This window comes from Chinchilla lanigera, unplaced genomic scaffold, assembly GCF_000276665.1.
Source record: "Chinchilla lanigera isolate Chin_1 unplaced genomic scaffold, ChiLan1.0 scaffold00041, whole genome shotgun sequence".
Taxonomy (NCBI): domain Eukaryota; kingdom Metazoa; phylum Chordata; class Mammalia; order Rodentia; family Chinchillidae; genus Chinchilla; species Chinchilla lanigera.
This window is the reverse complement of record NW_004955442.1, coordinates 18804319-18824674: the sequence shown is the minus strand read 5'-3', so window position 1 is coordinate 18824674 and position 20356 is coordinate 18804319. Positions and strand designations below refer to the sequence as shown.

The window sequence follows — 20356 nt, the reverse complement described above, 5'->3', positions numbered from 1 at the left end:
CGGGGCGAGTCCCCCTGGCCCCGCGCCCCGCTCCGTGCCCACTCACCCAGCCCGGGCGCCGCCTCCGGGGACCTGCGGGGCGTCGCGGGTGGGCCGAAGCAGCAACAGCAGGTGCAAGGCACAGCCTCCGGCGCCCCGGGCTCCACAGACTCCGCGGGGCTCTGGCGACCTGCGGGCTGCGGAGGCCGGGCAGCTCGGCTCGGGGGGCTCCGCTCGGGCAGGCTGGAGAGGATGTGCTCGATGGAGAAGGGGCAGGGCCGCCCTGGGCCCCCGCGACTGGCCGCGCCCCTCGCCGCCGCCATGCCCGGCCGGGCGGGTGGCGGCCGAGGCAGGAATATATACGTCGGGGGGAGCGCGCGGTAATCCCCGGGCCGGGCGCCGAGTCCACGCGGGCTAATCCCGCCGCGCCAGCCGCAGCGCGCTAATCCCCGACTTGGGCGGCGGCGCGGGAAAACTTGCTCCGCCCGGGCGCGCGGGGGCGGCCGCATGGGGGGAAGGAGCCCTGCGCCCCCTCGGGGTCCTCCCGTCCACTCAGGGTAGGCTCACGCGCCGTGGCCTCCGGGGAAGGCGTGGAGGGCGTGGAAGGCCGCCTCTCCTTCCTATGGGGCAGTCGCCGTCCGTGGACATCTGCCCCGCCAGTCCCCAAAGCCCCAAAGCGCGGCGGCCGCCCTTGACCCTAACCCCGCTGTGTCCCTCCAGGCCAGGGCGGGCTCCTGGACTCTTTTGAGCCCCTTTCACGGGGAGTGAGCGCTTCTGGAGAAACCCACGCAAGCCGAGCAGGCTTCTGAACTCCAAATTCCCAGTCTCAAACCTTGGATGCGGCCCAGTACGCTGGGCAACTTCGTGGTCCCACCGCACTTGGCCCCAAACCTCTCACCTACTTTGGAGCCTGGGTCTCAGTCTCATGGAGGAAATTCCCATGTGGAAGGAAGGAAGCTGTGGCTGTCCCTTGCTCCCAATTCTCTGCCTTCTTTCTTGGATCAGAGAAAGCTTCCGACCCCATCCAAGGTCTGGCCCCCTGAGAGACATTCATCCATCACAAGAACCACTAGGGAGTCTACCATACACCGGAGTCAGAGCTCCACTAGGATGTGAACAGCAGGGTCAGTGGACATGAAGGCCACAGGAGCAGCTTCTGTGTCCCGTACTCGGCCCTGGCCAGGCCTTCATCCCACGCCATTTCCCCCTGGATGACTTCCTCCAGTTTGTGAGTCCAATTTCAGCCTGTTCCAAGTTAGTGTTTCTGGAAGCTTGCTCCATGTCTCCGTTTCCATCCCCAGGGAACATTTCCTTGTCACCATGCCAGGAATGACCTCAAGATCTTCTCAAAAATCTGTTCTTTGGCTGCTATTCCCTGTCTTCATAAATGGGCCACCTACCCACCTATCTACCCTCCAAAACACACAGTCTCTCCACCTTCCCGTCTGCATGTCCCCCTTGATAAGTGGATTTAACTGCTTTCAGCGGCACACATCTGTAGTCCCAGCTACTTGGGAGGCTGAGGTAGGAGAATCATGAGTTTGCAGCAACCTGGATAAGGTAGTGAGAAAATTAACAACAACAACAACAACAAACAAACAAACAAAAAAACAGGCCTGGGGATATAGCTTGGCACTCTTCAGAACCCAAAACAAAAATAATGAGCTGAACTTAAGTGGGTGTAGTAGAGCCTATCTGCAGTCCCAGACACCTGGGACAAGGTAAGAAGACCACTTCGGCCAACAGTTCAAGACCAGTCTGGGCAATACAAGACCACATTTCAAAAATAAAACCAATAGCAAAAAGAAAAAAAAAAAAGAGTAAAAATGGGCTAGACTAGCTTCGAGTCAATAGGATGCATCAGAAATGGCATTGTGTGGTTTCTGAAGCCAAGGCGTCTATCTCTCTCTCTCTCTCTTCTCCTGCTCTCTTCCTCCTTCCTTCCCTCCCCTCTCCTGCCTTATTTTGGGATATTGCTCTTCACAGCCATGCACTATGCTGTCAGGAAGCACAAGAGAGGATGTGAATCCTTACTGAGGATCTACAGGTGGTAAGGAAAACGTTGCGAGGGCTCTAGGTACAGCCACAATCTGACTGCCACCACGTGCCGTACCAAAGTGAGTCACCTCGCTAAGCCTGGTCAAGATCCACAACTACTTGACAGAAACACTGGATGACTGGATGTCTCCACAGTGCTGAATTTGATGTGGTTCATGATGTGCCTATGGAGAGCCAAATAGGGGTGGGTCCTAGAAATGGGGTTCTGCTGACAGAAATCTGAATCAGGTGGCATTGGCTTTATGTAAAGTACTAGGCAGTGGGTCAGCAATGAGAAGATCTTGCCAAGGCTGAGAGTGCAGACCTAAAGGAAAAAGAAAAAGTTGCAAAGTAGAGGAAAGGAGACAGCTGATTTTTTTGTTTGTTTCTGTTTTTGTTTTACAGAAAACTGAGACCAGATGGAGCTCTCGTTCCTGATGGGAGAAGTAAGGAAGAAGGAGAATGAGGAGGAGGAGGAGGAGAAGTGAGGGAGGGAGGGAGGGAGGAGGAGGGCCCCAGTGACTGCAGTGCTTTTATTCAGCTGATTGTTTTGGCAAGAGATTTAGCAATATTGTCCCCTGTAGTAGAAGAGCACAAGGGAACGCATGAGTAAGATGAGCTAGCTAAGGAGATGCAGAGAGAGCGGGTAGAAAGTGCTGCCTGGCTTTCTTGTAGCTACTACAGTGAAAGAGAACAGGCATAGTGGTGCACACTTTTAATCCCAGAACTCTGGGAGGCTGAGGCAGGAGGACATAAAAGTTCAAGGTCAGTGTGGGCAATTTAGCAATTTAGTGAGGCCTTGTCTCAAAGTTGAAAAAGAAAAAAAATTTAAAAGGACTTAAATGTAGCTCAGTGCAAAGGCTCTGGGTTTAATACTTTCCCATAATGAAATATAAATAATCCTTTTGTTTGTTTTTTGAGACAAGATCTCACTGTGTAGAGCAGGTGGGCCTTAAACTCACTTATGTAGCCCAGGCTAGCCTCAGACTCAAGGCAATCCTCCTGCCTCAGGCTCCCGAGTGCTAGGATTACAGGATTGCGCCACCACACCCGGCAAATAAATAAATATTTAAAAAATAAATAAAGGGGTGAGAATCTAGCTCAGCAGGCACAAGTGCCTGCCTGGCAAGTGCAAGGTCCTGAGTTTGATTCCTGACACCAAAAAAAGTAAAACAAGAAAAACAAACTATGCTAGAGAATTAACTGTTTGTTTTTCGCGGTTTTTTTGTTTGTCTGTTTTGTCTTTTCTGAGACAGAGTCTCACTATGCAGTTTAGGCTGTCCTGGAACTCACTTTGTAGCCCAGGTTGGCCTCGAACTCACAAAGATCCTCCTGCCTCAGGCTCCCAAGTGCTGGGATTACAGGTATGCACCACCATGCCCAGTTTAACTGTTAATTATAAATATAAAGAATTCATCTTATAAAGTTAAACATACACATATCCTAGAAATGAGCAACTCTGTTCCTGGGTATTTATCCTAGAGAAATGAAAAACTCTGCTCATGTGGAATGCTGTACACAAATGAGTAGTGCAGATCTGTTTATCGTTGTTAGAGCACACTTACAGAATAGCAGACTTGTGGGCATATTATAACAGAAGTTTGAAATCAGTTCACAGTCTGTGACTATATTTATGCTGCCGGTCATAAAGCCAGCCTTGACTGTCTAGGTCCAGATGATCCCCCTTAATGCTGTGTGGGATCAAACTGACTGTGTCCACCTCATTTTTAAAAAATATTCAGTGATTCCAGCTTGCTTCAAGGGCTTCAAGGCTGTCATGTTTGGGGAAGACTGGTCCAGTCAAGGACACTTTCATCTCTACCTGCTCTCTTCTCAGATCCCCTCCTTCCCAGAATGTTCCTGTACAAACCTGCCTGACAACGTATGACATAATTCTTGTACTCCATGCAACCAATCATGTAATAACCTGCTATCAGCTTTGTACTTCTCACTTGACAACCAGATGTAAACTGAACTCAAACCTGACTCTGGGCTGGTGATTTGAACCTCTGGGTTCCCCAGCCCACTAGCATAATAAAAGTTGCCTTTCAGCTCCTCAGTGCAATGAATTTTCCATTTGGTTTTTTTTTTTTAATTTTCCATTTGGTTTGATATTGGTTTTTCTGCAATATCATGATTAGATCTTGAAAATCACCCCAATGTTCATTGCCTGTAGAATGAATAAACATACTTTGCTACATCTACGCTATAGAATACTACTCTGCCATAAATAGGAAGGAAATATGGGGGAGCGTAAAGCAGCAGGAATATATGGAACAACATGGATGAATCTTGAAGACACCATGCTGCGTGAAAGACTTCACTCACAGGCCAGGTGTGGTGGCACGCACCTGTAATCTCAGCAACTGGGAGGCTGAAGCAGGAGGATCACCATGAGTTTGAGGCTAGCCTAAGCTATATACTGAGTTCAAGACCAGCCTGGACTACATAGCAAGACCTTGTCTCAAAAACAAAAAACAAGCAAAAAAGGCTGGGCATGGCTGTGCTTGCCTGTCTCAGCACTCCACTTGGGAGGCTGATGCAGGAGGATTGCTGCAAGTTTGAGACCAGTCTGGACTACATAGTGAGTTCAAGGGCAGCTTGAACTACATAGTGAGACCCTATCTCAAGAAAAAAAAAAGAATTTAATCACAAAAGGTTATGATTAATTTAATCACACATGCTTATGTATTTATATGACACTTTTATGGAGGCAACAATAACCACTGATAATAAATCAGCGATTGGGGTGGGAGAAGAATGTCAGGTACCTTTTGGGGGGTGAGGAAACTTTTCTGTCCTGATGATGATGGAGTTTCATAAATCTATATGTGTATTACAACACATGGAAACATACACCAAAAAAGTCAAATTTACTGTATGTTAGTTTACATTAAAATGAGAAAATTGGGCTAAGGATGTAGCTCAGTAATAGAGCCCATGCTTAGCATGTGCATTTGTTCTATTTCCTGTACTAAATAAATAAATAAAATAAAAAAAGTCAATAAAAAAACATCCAAGACTAGCTAAGGAGATGCCCGGAGAGATGGTAGAAAGTGCTGCCTGGCATGGTGGCACATACCTGTAATCCCAGAACTCTGAAAGACTGTGGCAGGAGGATCACAAATTCAGGGCCAGCCTGGACAACTTAGTGAGCCCCTATCTCAGATTACAAATGTAAAAAAGGGTTGCAGATGTAGCTCAGTGCTTCGCAGGTTCAATCCCAGTACCGAATTAAAACAAACAAACAAACAAACAAACAAAAAACATAAGCCAAGTTCCTAAGAGTACAGGGCATGCTGACTATCCTCTCCAAAGTAAAGGGCAAGCCTAGTGTGGTGATGCATGTCTGTAATTTCAGCACTTGGGAGGCTGAGGCAGGAGGATCATTGCAAATTCAAGATCAGCCTGGGCTACAAAGTGAGCTCAAGTCCAGCCTAAAGTGCATAGCAAGACCCTGTCTCAAAACAAACAAACAAATAAATGAAAACAAAGGGCAATTTATTGCACCTTGTCCACTTATTGCTAAGAAACAACACGGGGGCTGGGGATTTAGCTCAGCTCATAGCACCTGCCTGGCAAGCGCAAGGTCGTGAGTTCAATTCCAGGTACAGAAACAAAAAACAAAAAACAACAAAAAAACCCCAACACAATTCAAGAGGCTCCCTTCTTTGTGCTGTGGAGGCATCAGAAAACTTGGGAGTCATGCTACAAGCCATTTGTGGGTACAGCCAAGGGCAGAAAAGAGGCTGTCCCCTCCCTCCTTCCCTCCTTCCCTCCCTCCCTCACTTCTTTACTGTGATTCTGAGCATTGGACTCAGAGCTTCTCTCATGTAAGACAAGAACTTTACCACTGAGCTATAGCTTTTTTTTTTAAATTTTGAGAAATGGTCTTTCTAAATTGCCCAGTGTTGTAGTTACTTTTCTCATTGCTGAGACAAAATATTCAACACTCAAAGAGGAAAGGTTTATTTCGGGGCACAGTTTGTAGAGGTTTCAGTGCATAATTGGCTGGCTCCAAGGCAGGGTGGTGTGGCAGACAGGCACACAGAGGAGAAACAGTTCTTGGCAAGCAGAAGGCAGCAAAGCAGGAAAGCAGCAAGCAAATGCCAGCAGCCCTCTTTTTGTCCCTTATAGTCTATCCAGGTTACAAGCCCTTAGGGCAGGTACCACTCATATCCAGGGTGGGCATTCTCATTATTCACACCTAGAACTATGCCAAACCAATCAGTGGACTAATTTAGTAACCACACACCCTTGATCCCAGCATCCCACACTTAATGCCAGTGTCACCACTCTAGTTCCAGACATCTCTGAAAAGCCCTACACCTGTGACAGCATGAGGCTTTGGGAAGACACTTGGATCCAAGCTATAACACCCAGGCTTGGCTATAAATTTTCAACCCTCTTGCCTCAGCCTCCTGAGTAGCTGAGATTACAGGTGTGTGCAACTGTGGCCCGCTAAGTGGCTATATTTCTTTCTTGAAGACTCTGTGAAACGATCTAGTCTTTTCTCTTTTCTAGTATCTAGAGGCCTAGTGAGACCCTGTCTCAATAAAAGGGCTGGGAAGGCAGCTCAGTGAGAAGGTCCTGGGCTCAGTCCCCAGTAATATGAGAAGAAAAAAGAAAAAGAAAAGAAAGTGATGGAGGAAGGGGAAAGAAGAGAAAAAAGAAAAACTAAAATGGACTAATACATTAAAATAAATGTAGAGAAGTGGGAAGAGAGGAACAGAGGAATAAATACATAAATGGGAGAATAGAAAGACTAGCAAAATGGTAGACTTAAATTTAGCTGCATTAATACTAACAGTAAATGTAAGTGGATCAATCTGGGTGTGGTGGTGCATGCTAAGACAGGAGGATCTCATGTCTGACACCAGCCTGGGCAACTTAGTTTATTTTATGAAATAAAATAAATAAAGTATGTTAAGATAATAAAATAAAAGGCTGGGGGTATATTTTTAAGAGGTAGAACACTTGCCTAACACACACAAAGACCTGGGTTCAAATCTCCAGTATGGAAAAATATTAAATAGATTAAACCTGCTGCCATGGTTAGAATATATAACACACGGTCTTACTATGCAGTTCGGGCTGTTTTTTTTTGTTTTTGTTTTTGTTTTTCTCCGGTACTGGGAATTGAACTCATGACCTTGCGCTTGCCAGGCAGGCACTGTGCTGCTGAGTTAAATCCAGCCCCAGTTCAGGCTGGTTTTGAACTCATTTTGTAGCCCCGGCTGGCCTCGAACTCACAATGATCCTCCTACTTCAACCTCCTGAGTGCTGGGATTAGAGGCATGTGCCACCATGCCCAGCTGAGTATGTTTCGAATCATCTCAAAAAATACAGTGTGAAAAGCTATGTTCAAAGGCATGCACCTAGACATCCCTATCTCAAATGTCAGGGTCCCATTCCATCATCAGGGATCTTACTACCACCACCACCACCTCCCCAGGCTGGGGATTAAACACAGGCCTTTGGACATGCTAGGCAAGAGCTCTACCACTAGCTACATCCTCAGCTCTTTAAAAATTTTTATTTTTATTTATTTATTTATTTTTGGTACCGGAAATTGAACTCAGGACCTTGCACTTGCCAGGCAGGCGCTTGTGCCACTGAGCTATATCCCTGGCCCAAAAATTTTATTTTGAGATAGTGTCTCATTAAGTTGCCCAGGCTGGCCTTGAACTTGTGATCCTCCTGTCTCAATCCCAGAATGCTGGGATTACAGATGTGTACCACCATGTCTGGCCTCTGACTTTTTAAAAATTATTTTTTATTTATATATAATCAACTCAATAATTATGCATGTTTGTTGGGTACAGTGCGGCATTTCAATATATAAGGCGAAAGGAGCAGATCAGGGTAACTGGCATACCAGGGTTCTGACTTTGTGTGGTTGAGACCCTGATTGCTGGAGCTTGTCCATGTTCCGCTAAGTGCAGTGCCTCCACTTCCTCAATGTCTGCTCTTCAGCTGCAGTCTCTGAACATGGGCCAGGTGGGCTCTGACATTCACCCTCTGCTTTATGCTGTTGATTACTATATCAGAACCTGCCCTGTCTCCTCAAGGAATCAATCATCCTTAGCCCAGCCGCTTGATCCCATAGCTCTTACACCTCTTGTGTCCTCCTAAGTGGACCAGCTGTTGACCGTCCTTCCCCCCACCTCCCGTGTAAGTTCTCCCAAAGGACATTCTTCACAGTCACCCATGCTGGCTTATCCTAGTCCTCCACCTGCCACCAGTGATGGCCCCCAATTGCCACTCCGTTGGCTTGTGATCCAACTTCCGGATGCCATCCTTAGAGCCTACTTCCCAAGATGACCCACTCCTGGTACCAGCTGCCAAGCTCAAGGTTCCAAGAAGCACAGCCTGGTATGGGGACTCTTGTTCAAATGGCCTTTTTTGCAGGAGGCACTCATAGGAGATGAGTGAAGAAACTGGCGTCAGTTTCCGGGATCCACCTTTACCCAGCGTCAGGTACCAAAACTAGGTGTCGACAGGGCTGTGCTCTCCCTGAAGTCTCTAAGGGAGAATTTGTTCCTTTCCTTCCTTTCTTTTCTTCCTTTCTCTCTTCCTTTCCTTTCTTTTCCTTCTTTCTGCAACATTGGAGGTTGAACCCAATGCTTTCATACTGAGCTACACCCCTAGCACCCCCTTTTTCCCCCAGTCCTTTTTTATTTATTTTTTTAAATTTTGAGACAGTCAGGGGCTGGGGATTTAGCTCAGTGGCACAGCACCTGCCTGGCAAGCACAAGGTTGTGAGTTTGATTCCTGGTACTGGAAAAAAAAAAAAAGAGACAGTCTTTCTAAGTCACTAAGTTGCCCAGGCTGAGCTTGAATTTGCAATCCCTTGCCTCAGCCTCCCAGAGTGCTGGGATTACAGGTGGGCATCACCACGCCTGGTTTATGCCTTTCTCTTAGCTGCTGGTTTTCCCAGCAGTTCTTGGTGTTCTTGGATTGTAGATGCATCACTCCAATCTCAATCTCTTATTATATCGTATTCTCCCTAAGTAGCTGCATCCCGAAGCAGCGTTCTCCTCTCTGTCTCAGTTAATAAGGACCCACCCTACTCCAGTAGGGCCTATCTTCATTTACATCTTAATTACATCTGCAAAAGACCTTATTTCCAAATTAAGTTTACATTCACAGGTTCCAGGGGTTCCAGGTTTGCTTGGGATTCTCTCATGTTTAGCACTGAGGTTCCCCACCACCACCACCATTGTCTTTTTTGTTTGTTTATTTGTTTTTGTTTTTTTTTCCGGTATTGGGAATCAAACTCATGACGTCCCGCTTGCCAGGCAAGCGATGTGCCACTGAGCTAAATCCCCAGTCCCTATACCACTGTCTTTTTGGGACAGGGCTTCACTATATAGTTCAGGCTGGCCTGGAACTCACTTTGTAGCCTAAGGTGGCCTTGAACTTGCAGTGATCCTCCTGCCTCAGCCTCCTGAGTGCTGAGGTTACAGGCGTGTGCCACCATGTCAGGCTGTGCTGAAATCTTGTCTCTTGGGACAGTCTTTTATCCCAAGAAAACTGAGGCAACTGGTCACTCCAGAAGCAGTGTGGCTGGGTAGGGGGATGGGGAAAACTATACAGGAAGCAGAGGCCGATGGAGGCCTGTTTCCGAGTAACTCCACCCAGAAGCCCTGAGGCAGACATAGAGAGCCTCAGAAGTGTGAACACCCAGAGGCAAAAGCAGGGCTGGCTTTTTGAGCCCCACCCTGGAGCAGTCAGAGATTTCTCCCAGGGTTGGAGGGCCACCATGTAGTTGGTTCCCATTACCCAGGGCAATACTTAAGATGGGGGCAGCTGTGAGCTGCCAGCAGCCACCTATCAATGGCTGGGGGTGGGGGACTGTCAAAGGAGAGTAGGATGCTTGTGCACCCCATCCACTTGTCCACCTTGGTAAATGGCCCATCTTTCTCTTATCCACCTGGGCAAATGCACACCTAGATTCCTGTTCACGTAGGTAAGTATACACCTCTCCACCATGTCCATGGACCACCCACCCACCCCGAATAAGCTCATCTACCACCAGAGAGGCCCAAGACACGCACACCTTTGAGCCAAGCCTGACACCCCTCTCTGTCCCACCTTTCATCCCATGGGCTTTCCCTCCATTTCTATTTGGCATGGCCCCACTCCATCCCTCTGTGTTGTCTCAGTGTCTGTGGAAGGTGTCTCTGCTGTCTGGGCTCCCATGATGACTTTCACTTCCAGCCACTTTTCCCTCCTTCCCTTCTCCCCAAGGTGAGCCTCTTCGGAGGCTTCCAGAATCCCTACAAACACAGACCCAGTCCCTGTGCTTCCTAGTTTCAGGCACCCGGGTCTAGTAGTCCCCAAAGACTGTCACCTCCATTCCAGCAACCTCATCCTCCGCTCTCTCTCACTTTCACCTGCCCACCCTGGGGATCAGCTGCTCCATTGCACCGAGTTTGCACCCTGACTGGCTCCTTGAAGCAAAATCATGGGACTGTATAGAGGGACCTCTGCAGAGGAAGCTTCCAGGTGAGCCTTCTTGCTCTCTGCCCTCTCCCCGGCATGCTCTTTGGAGACAATCCCAGCGACTCCTGGCTGTCACCACTTCTTTTCCCAGACACGGAGGAGCTATACCTGTTTCCTGGACTGGTCAAAGTGGTCAGTACCAAAATCGAGGGGGCAGATAAGGGGAACGCCGCCTGCAGGAGGATGGGAGTGACTGGGGAGGACCAGGGGTCAGGGGAATAGGTCCTTGGGTGGACACTGAGGCCTCCGGGCTTTGGACAGCCCGGCCCTAGAGGGCAAGGTAGAGAGGGCAGAGCTAACGGTTCGAAGATGAGCCTGGAAGAGGATGGAGCGGGCTACAGCTGCCACATGGTGGAAGTAAGAGGCCAATTGTGGCCGGAGGGCAGCGGGGTCCAGTTTGCCCTCGGCTGGAGCGCGCCCCTCCCTTTCCTGGTCTCCCCGCTCCCTTCCCTGTCCCCGCGCCGCCGAGAGAGCGGACCAGGCCATCAGGATTCCCCTGATTGCTTTCTTTCATGCCCGTGCCTCTTTCTGCAGCAAACGCCCGCTAATGCCTCCTTTATCACGGAATTAGGGGATTTAGGGCCGATCGCACAAAGGAGCCCTCGATAGCGGCCGTAATCAAACGCCAATCGGCCCGATCTCAGGCGGTCGGGGAAGAAAACCAGCGCCGAGGATTAGCGCGGGTCCCGGCCGGGCCTGCAGAGATAGCATCGGCGCGGCCGCGGCGCTGAAGCCGCCGAGAAGGCCGGCCGCAGCCGCGGAGAAAGGCCGGCTTAGCTCCTCGCGCCGAGGATTCTGAAACCATTAGGGAGGATTAACACCCGGGTTAATCTGCTTTGGCCGTTCAATTGCCTGCAGCGAACGGGCGAGGCAGAAAAACGCATGGGTTGGAGGGTACCTCAGGCCTGGTCACCCCTCAAGTCTCAGTTTCCCCAGCTGTAACTCAGCCAGGGCAGGTCCTCAGGCCAAAAAGCAGGGATTCGCACCTTCGAAGGCCGAAGCTAACCTTGCCCCATAGGTGGACCTGCACAGCTAGTGGGAGTGCAACCTGGTCCCTTGTCCATTGTCACTGCCAGCCTTCCTGGGCCATCAGGGAACACAGCTCGCCTTTCCTGTCCCATGCCAAAGGAAGGACATTCCAGCCCCTTTACTGAGACACTTCACATCTGGGATCTGACTGTCCATAGTGGCTTCGATTCCTCAGCAAGGTCCATACTACCTTTTCGTATTGTGCATGGCCAGGAAACAGGCTGTAGACTGGATGGGTGCTGACAGAGATAAGCAAGGAGCTGTCTGACACCTGTTGCTTGGCCATCTTTCCCTTGAAGTCCCTTTCCTGGGTATAAACCCTAAGGGGCATTTGTTGACTAACTCCCTGGCAGGGCTGGCTTGATACCACCTGCTACTTCACCACCCCTTATCTTCAGCTCCCTCTCTCTGTGAGGGCCAGGGTGGGGCTGTGCTGGCCAGGGACTTCATAGGTCTCAAGCCCTTTGTCTCTGCCTTGGTTTTCTCATGTGAATAATGAGGCTAGCTGAGAGGACAGAGCCACAACGAGCCAGTGACCAGTGGTATGGCCTACACGCACTCCTGCCTTCTGCAGGGACAAAATTCCATCCCTTTCCCCCTCTTGCTACTACTGAAGCCCCAGGGAAGGAGGCTAGGAGAGGTGTGCCTACATCTGGCCTCCTGTCCCATGGGGATGTGGCAAGGCCACTGTGTCTTACAGAAGTCTAGAGGTGGCAGCAGGCGGTTGGTCTGGAGCCGGCCAGGCAGGCAGGATGTGGAGGGGTGGTAGGCCTGGAGAGGCTTATAGAGCCCTGTTAGTTCCCATCTCCTAAGCTCCATCTCCTCTGGGTGTATGAGATCTGGAACGTTGGAGCAAAAAGATACTCCAACGAGTAGGAGGGGGAGAGGGAGGGGGCCACAGTGTAAATCCTTTCTTCTTTCACTTAGCAGTATCCAGGAGCTCTCCAGCTGAGGACGTGTGGAGGGGACCCAGGGAAGTAGCTTCAGTCTGCCATCTGGGAGCTTAGACCTGAGGACACAGCTGAGGGCACAGTTCAGGAACACCCCCGTCCCCAACATATGCCTATGGGTCAGGCAGGGCCCGAAAGGTGGTGGGAACGCGGAGACATCTCTAGGCAGGGGACAGTGGGACCGGCAGCCTCCGGTGTGAGGAGCCGGGCGTCCGGAGAGGCGCCATCAGAGACTCGGGAAGGTGGATAGCGGTGGCTGAACTGGCCATGCTCGGGGCTGCATGCGAAGGAAGGGACTTGCAGTGATACCCAAGGACAGGAGTGGTGACAGTGACAGTGAGGAGACCCCCAGGGATCCTAGGAGGGAAAAGACAGCCAGGCCACTGTAGCGCCGGTCCAGGTTCTGCGCCTACCGAGCGCGCGTGCGCGGCCCCGAGCGGGTGGCGCGTCCTCGTGACGCCATCGTCCTGCGCCATCCAGCCTTCTTCCTAGCGTGGCCGCTTCTCTCTCAGAACTCGACTGGACTCAGCGTCCGGGCTCTGTCCTGCCTGTCCCCGAAGCCGGAAAGGTCTTATTCCTCCTTCAGAAGTGGACGCAAGCAGCCTCGCGGCGCTGCCCTTCTCTGCGAACCTCGCTGTCGGGGGCCGAGGGAGTCCCCGGGTCCGCGCGCGTGCCCCACGCCCCTCAGCACAGGCGGCCGTCCTTCCGGCCCGACGGGCACAGTGCTTCCCTCGTGCACCGTTCCGCCCAGCAGGTTAAGCCGCCAGGTCTCGATCGCCGGAGTTTTATTTACCTTCCCGCGTTACAGCTCCGGGGAAATCGCCCGGGCGCCTAGAGGAACAGTGACCCACCAGGGTCCCCGGCGGCGGCGCGGGGGACGGCGGCTTGGCGGGCGGCCTCTGTCGGCCGTCTCGGTCTTGAGCGCCAGGGCCAGAGAGCCCGGGCGCCCCCGCCGAGTTGCCTCGTGGAAAGTGCCCAGGGCTCTGTAAGCGTTAGGAGGCAGCGCTCTCCTTCGAACTAGCGAGCCGCCCATGCCGCCGGCCTTCGAGCAGAGAGCGGGACGCGTTTCCTCCGAGGTCACTTGGGGGAAGTCCTTGCGGGACAGGTTGGAGTGCGGCTCGGCCCGTGGGGCGGGGTGAGGTGGGTGGTGGGTGGGTGTGGCCCATCCTGCAAAGGAGCCGACTGCGGCAAGTGTGATAAAGGGCACGCCGGAGCCGGGCTTGCCACAGCCTGATGGGCGGAGAGGTTGCTCTCCGCGAAGTTCCAAGTGGGTGAGGGAGGAGGGGAGCTGCAGGGCCAAGCAGGGGCCGTGGCTGTCCATGTGTGCTTCTCCCTGTGCTTTCAGGCCGGTTCTCCCCCGTGCTTGCGCCTCCATCCCTTGTGGTAGGTATGCTCGGTCCCTGGTCCCAGATCTTGAGGAGGCCCGGAGTTCTCAGACCCTCCGATTTTGACCCCTTTACCTAAGACCCTTGTCCAGAGAACTTTCAAAGTACATAGGAAATAAAAACGCAGTGAAGAAAGTAATCCGGGAGTCCTTCACTAAGACTTCACTGTCGGTGCCTGGGGGCGGGAGGTATAACTCATAAAGCAGAACTGTTACCCAAAGGAGATGGCCCTGGCCCTAGGGATGTGGCTCAGTGGTAAACTCTTCCTAGCTTGCCTTAGTCCTGAGCATTTTTCCGGAGTGACTTTTCTCTTTTTTTGGTGTTAAGTTCTGACTGCCATTCACCTGTATAGCGACATGGAAAAATCCCAGTGGGTTCCCGTGCAGCAGTAACAGAAACTTCAAGGAATTTGGGGTGTGGGAGGAGGTGAAGGGTAGCTGCCTAAAGCCTCCCTGTGAAGAGCGTAGGATACCTGTCCTTAGCCCCACAGCAGTGAGGATAGGCTGGAGACTGGCCAAGCTGTACCTCAGGTGTGGTCAGCACCTGCCCTTCTGTCCCTTGTTTCTGGGGCTGGGCACAATCCACGGGGGTCAGAGTCTCCAGGTTGTGCTGGGTTGTGGAATCTGGCTGAGGCTGATAGAAGCTGAGTTTGACTTCTAGTTGGTCTCAGGCTCTGGCTGTGGGCTGGACTTGGTGACTTAATTTCCCCCTCCCCACACCTCTGAAGTCTCACCCAGCCACCTCCTGGGCTTCACTGCAACCTTGACCTTACCGGCTGGTTGGTGTGGGCAGGTGGAGCTCCAAGCTAAAAGTGGACCCTACTCTGGCTCCAGATTAGCTTGAAAATCTGCCCACCTCTCTCTTCCCCTTTGGTCCTATGGCTGCAAGGGCAGGCAGTGGTTCCAGCCAAGTCGCCCCAAGTCTCTCCTGGTCTCCTGCCATTGGCCTCAAAGTCTTCGAGGTTGTGGCTAAATGCAGTTGGCTCTCTCCAGATCTCTGCCGGCCTCTCCAGCTGTTCTCACTCGCTCACTTCTCTCAAACCCAGCGGTGCCTGAAGCTCTTTCTCGCACATACATACCCTTCTCAGGTCTCAGCTCTAGAACTGAGGCTTCACCCTTCAGGTGATGTGTGATGCAGCCTCAGAATGGACTACATCAGAGCCGCTGACTCCTCCATGTTTATGTTCTGAGGGACTCAGACCCAGTCACCATTTCTGGCTTCAAGGCACGTCTGGCTTTGAGGCCAGTGTTCCCTGTGTGCATTGTGACATAATCAAGGAGATCCTGAAGATTGCAGGATGAACACCAGGCTGTTCCTAGGGATGGTCCCAGGGAGTATGTTTACACAGGCCATCCTTTACTGTGCTTCCAGCTATGTAGCCTTGGCCCTTTCCTCCCTGCAAAGAGGGACAGGAATAGGACCCATGCAAGTATATGGTCAAGGAGTGGTTGGCTTCTCTGGAGGTCAGCATGTGGGGGGATGATGTCTCCTTTGGACAGTGACTGGGCTTTGCCTGCCCCGGGAACTACCTGGAACCTGGAAAGACAGCAAACAACTTCCTACAACTCTACGAAGAAATCTATCCCAGGTGAGAACTTAATCTCCACTAGGTATTGAGCTAAGCACCTTATAGGGATGATGTTACTTCAATCTTGTAACCCAATAAAGGTGAATCCTTTTGAAACCCTGTTCTTGGATTAGGAAATTAAGATTAGGTGAGTTGTCTAAAATCAAATAGCAAATGGTGGGGCCTAGGTGATTTTGTGCCATCCAGCACTTTATTTCCCAGATGCTGTAGTTTGGGAGCAGCCTCCAGGGCAACCCCGCGCCAGACCAGCATTGCTTCTACCCCCACAGTCAAGCTGCTAAGGTCCAGAGTGGGTTGCCTCGACTCCAGACACAGGGAGCTCCTTTGTGTGGGACTTGAGCCCTGGTATGTGTGGGAGGTGGGGACAGCTACTGTGGGGCACAGACTTTGCCGCCTGGGCCCATTGTCACAGGGATCGGGAAATACCTGATCATTGGGAATACGTGGTCAGCCCAAGTCCCACAGTGCAGGCTTTGAGTGACAACCTGCCAGAGGCTCCCCAAGGCATTGTGTTCCCTCCATATCTCGAGCCCACATGTGGCCTTCAGATCTACCTTGGGACCCTCTGCATCCTGCCACAAACATGGTTTTCAGGGACCCACGGCTACAGGAGCCAGGCTTTCTTTCTCCAGAGGCTCTAGGGGTAGGGCCTATTTCGGTCTCCGAGCCAAATGCCTGTCTGGCTTTTCCCCTGCTGAGGCAGTTGGACAGGAAGATACTTTCTGCCCCTTGAACAAGTGGGAGCACTGGTTGATCTTGTCCTGCCCATGGGAGTCCTTTTCTGAGACTTGACTGTGGAAGGGCAGTTGGGGCCGTAGGGACTCTAGAACCAGAGCTCTGGAACCTGGGAAGGGACTTCAGATAGAGACATCCTCCCTTGAGGTTCATTCCAGGGATATGGGATGAGGTATCCAGAGGTCCCTGCCAGATAGCTGGATGGCTCCTTCCTGCTCCAGAAAGCAGCCTACCATCCCAAGGAAAGGGCCCCTGCTTAGAGGCTCAGAAGAGCACAGGGTAGATGCCTCCGATTCTAGCCTCAGACAGGTCCCTGTACTCCTCAACCAGCATGCAGCTCATTTCATAAACTTATAGGAGGTGAGGTAGACTGTGGCACAGGCTGGGGGGCAGGGGAGCCCTGAAACCCAGGACTCCTCAGGCCACCTCTCCCCATGAAGGCCAGCAGCATCCTGGGAGCACTGGCTCTGGCCTATCTCTCCACTCTGACCACTTGTGGCATCTGCCAGGCCACATCAGGGTCTCATGGACACATCCATCAGCTGACCTTGGGACCCCACACACTGGTCACAGGAAGGGTAGATGCAGCCTTCTTGGCCAGGGGCTGGCGTCTAGGAGAGCTAACACTGGCTGCAGTCAGTCTGCGTAGGGGGCACGCTGGGCTTGGGTACTGCCTAGTGCAGTGTCTTCTGGGGAGCAGTGGGGCTGGTCCCTGGGGAGGCTCAGCCATCACTACCTCCCCCATCACAACATGGGCCCACAGATGAATGCATGCAGGACCAGGAGGCTGCAACAGGATCCGGTTTATTCTGCCTTGGCAGGGTGGTCCTGAGAGTGGCGGGTGCCACCCTGTCCTGGGTGGAGGGAGGGCCCGAGGGCCAGTTAAGGCCAGTGGCGGGAGAAGCAGGGGGCACACAGCCCCTGGAATGCGGTGAGTCCAGGCTGAGGCCCGGAGGCAGCTGTGGTAGGCCAGGGCAGGGTGCCCCTGCTGCCCAGGGTGGAAGGCACCGGACTGGGACCGGGCCATGGCTACAGGGCCGTGGACCCAGGCCACACAGGCACCCAAGGAAGCAGGTGCAAGGATACGTAACACAGAACATGAAACACAGGTACACTGCTCATGAATAAGCACATGGACAAGTGGGCACAGATTCATAGGCCAGAGTGATACCCAACAGTGGCCAGGCTGGACACACACACAATGGCAGTATCACATACAGACCAAAGGGGGAGACACAACACTATGGAACATCATGGCTACCATGACCACAGAACTCAAGGGACGGGAAGGGGCCTTTTGGCACGACTGCACTGGAATCATGTGAGGTGCAGGTGGTGGGAGCTGGCTTGGAGCAGCCCCCATGCACACCCCCTGGGCTTAGTCGGTCTTCCACACTTTGTTGAGCAGCTTCACCACTTCATCATAGATGACAAACACAATGGCCACGTCCAGACAGACCCGGCCCAGGCGGGGGACAGTGCCTTTGTAGAATCTGTGAGGGGGCGGGTATGAGGTTAAGGAGGGAGGCAGAGGACAGCATCCCTGCAGAGGATCTCTCTCAAGTCAGCCCAGGGCAGGAGGGTATAAGACCAGGGAGGATCTGGGGTGGGTGCAACAGCCCAGCCCTGCCTGTACTCACGCCCTGAGCCCCTCGTTCCTCAGGATCTGCAAGCCACAGTCCCACGTGTTCCGGTATTTGTGCGCCTCTAGGCCCTGTAGGACACCAGTGGGCCACAGTGCTCAGCAGCCAGGCCCTGTCCCGAGCATCCCTTCCCACTTCCTCAGCTCCCCCGTCCCCAACCTGCATCCGAGTCTTGATCACGTCCAGAGGTGTGTTCCCAAAGACACTGGCTGCGCCCGCAATAGCTCCAAAGACCCCGGTGATTAGTGGATTCATAGGCTTGTTGGGGTTGTCTCCTGTATATGGGGTAAGGGTTGTAGTCAGAGAGTCCTGGGAGGTAAAAGTGGGCTAGGCTTTGAAGGCTAGGGAGGAACCAGGAGCAGGGTCTATGAAAGAGGCCTCCCAGAGGTAGCCCAAAGGGAGAAGTGAAGCTCACAGCATGTGTAGCACAGATCCTGGGGCCAGACATACCTCGGTACCAGTTGCGCAGGGAGGTCATGACGAAGAAGCGGATGGCTTGGTTTGAGCCCTGCTTTAGCACAGTGGCTGTGAGGCCCTGGTATGTTCCTTTCAGCCCTGAGAGCAGGCAGGCATACAGTCACCCTGGTGCCTTCTAGGCCCCAACTGGGATTGGGGAGGGGGTGTCATATGCAGTGTTAAAATGGCAAGGGGAAGTGCAGCCCCTTGGGCCTGATCAAGGCCTTTGACCCTCCTGAATGGCTCACCTTGTTCCCGTACAATCTCCCTAACCCCGTGGAAGAATCCTCTGTACTTGGGGCTGGAGGAGGTCTGATCGTGGATGAACTTCACCTGAGACAGAGGGAAGCAAAGGAGCTGGCTCCTGGCCACCACCTGAAGGGCATACCTGCCCTTTCACTAGCAGACCCAGACCCAACAGATCAGGACAGAGGTAGGGGCAAAGCTTCCCACTTGGCAAGCAGTGCTACCCTTGGCTGTCCAGGATCACCACCACAGAGGAGGCCCCAGAACACAAGAGGGACCATCTTGTGAAGGAGATGCATTTATGTTTTCTGTTTATGGAACATCTTTAAGGCATAAATAATTTTTTTCGTTTTGTTTTTGAGACAAGATCTTTCTCTGTAGTCCAGACTGGCCTTGAACTTGCTGTGACCCTTCTGCCTCTGCCTCCTGAGTGCTGGAATGACAGTCACATACCACCTTGCCTGGCTTTAATAATGTTTTTGTTTTCAGGACAGACAACCTCCACAGGACAGCCTTCCTGTCCAGCCTCCTGTGCCCAGCTCACCAGCAGTGCCCTGTGACCACACCTTAACCCCTTTCTTGGGCGATCCTCCCCATTTTTAAAATCTTCTGTAGGACACAGTCTCTCCAATCCAACCCCCTCTCCCATGCGAACTTCCTGCCTTGACAGCTTCCATAGGGCGCATGGTCACCACCAGTATGCTCCAGTGCAGTTCCTCAGGGATCTTGCACCCCCTCGGGCAAATCTGGTTTCTGTGTCAGGACCTCGCCTACCTTGATGGTCTCCATGGGGCACACGACCACCACAGCCTCAGCCACACCTGCGCCCAGGCCACACAGCAACCCTCGAGTGCTATCCAGCCGTCCTTGGGCATCCCGCATGTGGTTGCTGAGGAACTCAAACATTCCGAACCTAGGGGTGACAGATGAGTGAGAAAGGCTACCGCCATAGCCACCCTGGCCTCCCCCAGTCCAGGGCCCAGAAGAACCTCACCTGACAGCTGCCTTGGGGATGGAGCCATACAGCAGGGAGCTGAGGCCACGGTACAGGCCCAGGACACCATGGCTGCGAACCGTTTGCCGTACACAGTCCCCTGCACGAGGGTAGGGTCAGGACCCTGCAGCCTGCTCCCCACAGTGCCCTGCCACCCGCAGCCCCTTGGTCCTCCCATCCTCACCAATGCCCTTATACCGCGGCGGATTTGAGCGCTCGTCCAGCTGCAGCTGAGTTTTCACGTACTCGGTCGGGAACGTGATGCAGATCTCGATGCCACCCGCCAGGCCGCCTGCGGGAACCGGGCACCCGTGTTCAGAGACGCCCCCGCCAGGAGGCCCCGGGCGCCTGCTGCAGATCGGCCCCTCCCCCGCCTCGGACTTTGCCCGGCGCCGCCAAACGCCTTCACCGCTAGGAGGCCGGGCCGGGTCCCACGCCCCCACCCCCTCGTCGCGAGGCGTGCATGGAGATTCGCGGGGCGAGCGCACCGCCCTGGCTGGAGACCTGGGCCGCACCCCCGTTACCCCAAAGCCCCAGACCGACCCGGAAGTGGGGCGGGGCCTCGGCCTCCCGGGACCACCCGGAAACGCGGCAGGGTAGGCGGGACAGGGGTCCGCGTCCCGTAGGGGCCCACCTGCCAGGATCGCCTTCCCGGGGTGCGTCAGCTTGGCCTTTCCGGTCGCGGGTGCGGCGGCCGCGAGAGAGAGGGGGGCACGGGGTGCGGCCATGGCGGGCGGGGGCGGGGCGCCCAGCGTCGGCCTCGGGTCCGAGCCTCCAGCACCGGGTACTCAGTCCGTGGCGGCGGC

General features: G+C 53.1%; 2 protein-coding genes across 2 annotated transcripts in view; both read right to left on the bottom strand.

Annotated features, from left to right (window-relative positions):
* Gsc2 (goosecoid homeobox 2) overlaps window positions 1-488 on the bottom strand; it is a 1574-nt gene extending 1086 nt beyond the window's left edge. Inside the window, exon 1 of the mRNA XM_005391872.1 lies at window positions 13-488. Coding sequence (XP_005391929.1) covers window positions 13-488 — 476 coding nt within the window. The remainder of the gene's footprint in view (window positions 1-12) is intronic.
* Window positions 489-17321: 16833 nt separating this feature from the next.
* Slc25a1 (solute carrier family 25 (mitochondrial carrier; citrate transporter), member 1) lies at window positions 17322-20356 on the bottom strand (the record flags this gene model as incomplete). Its single annotated transcript, XM_005391786.2, is given in 9 exon segments — window positions 17322-17704; window positions 17852-17925; window positions 18014-18129; window positions 18305-18409; window positions 18559-18643; window positions 19331-19469; window positions 19551-19650; window positions 19735-19842; window positions 20185-20356. Coding segments are annotated over 9 exon segments (936 nt in total). The 3' UTR covers window positions 17322-17589.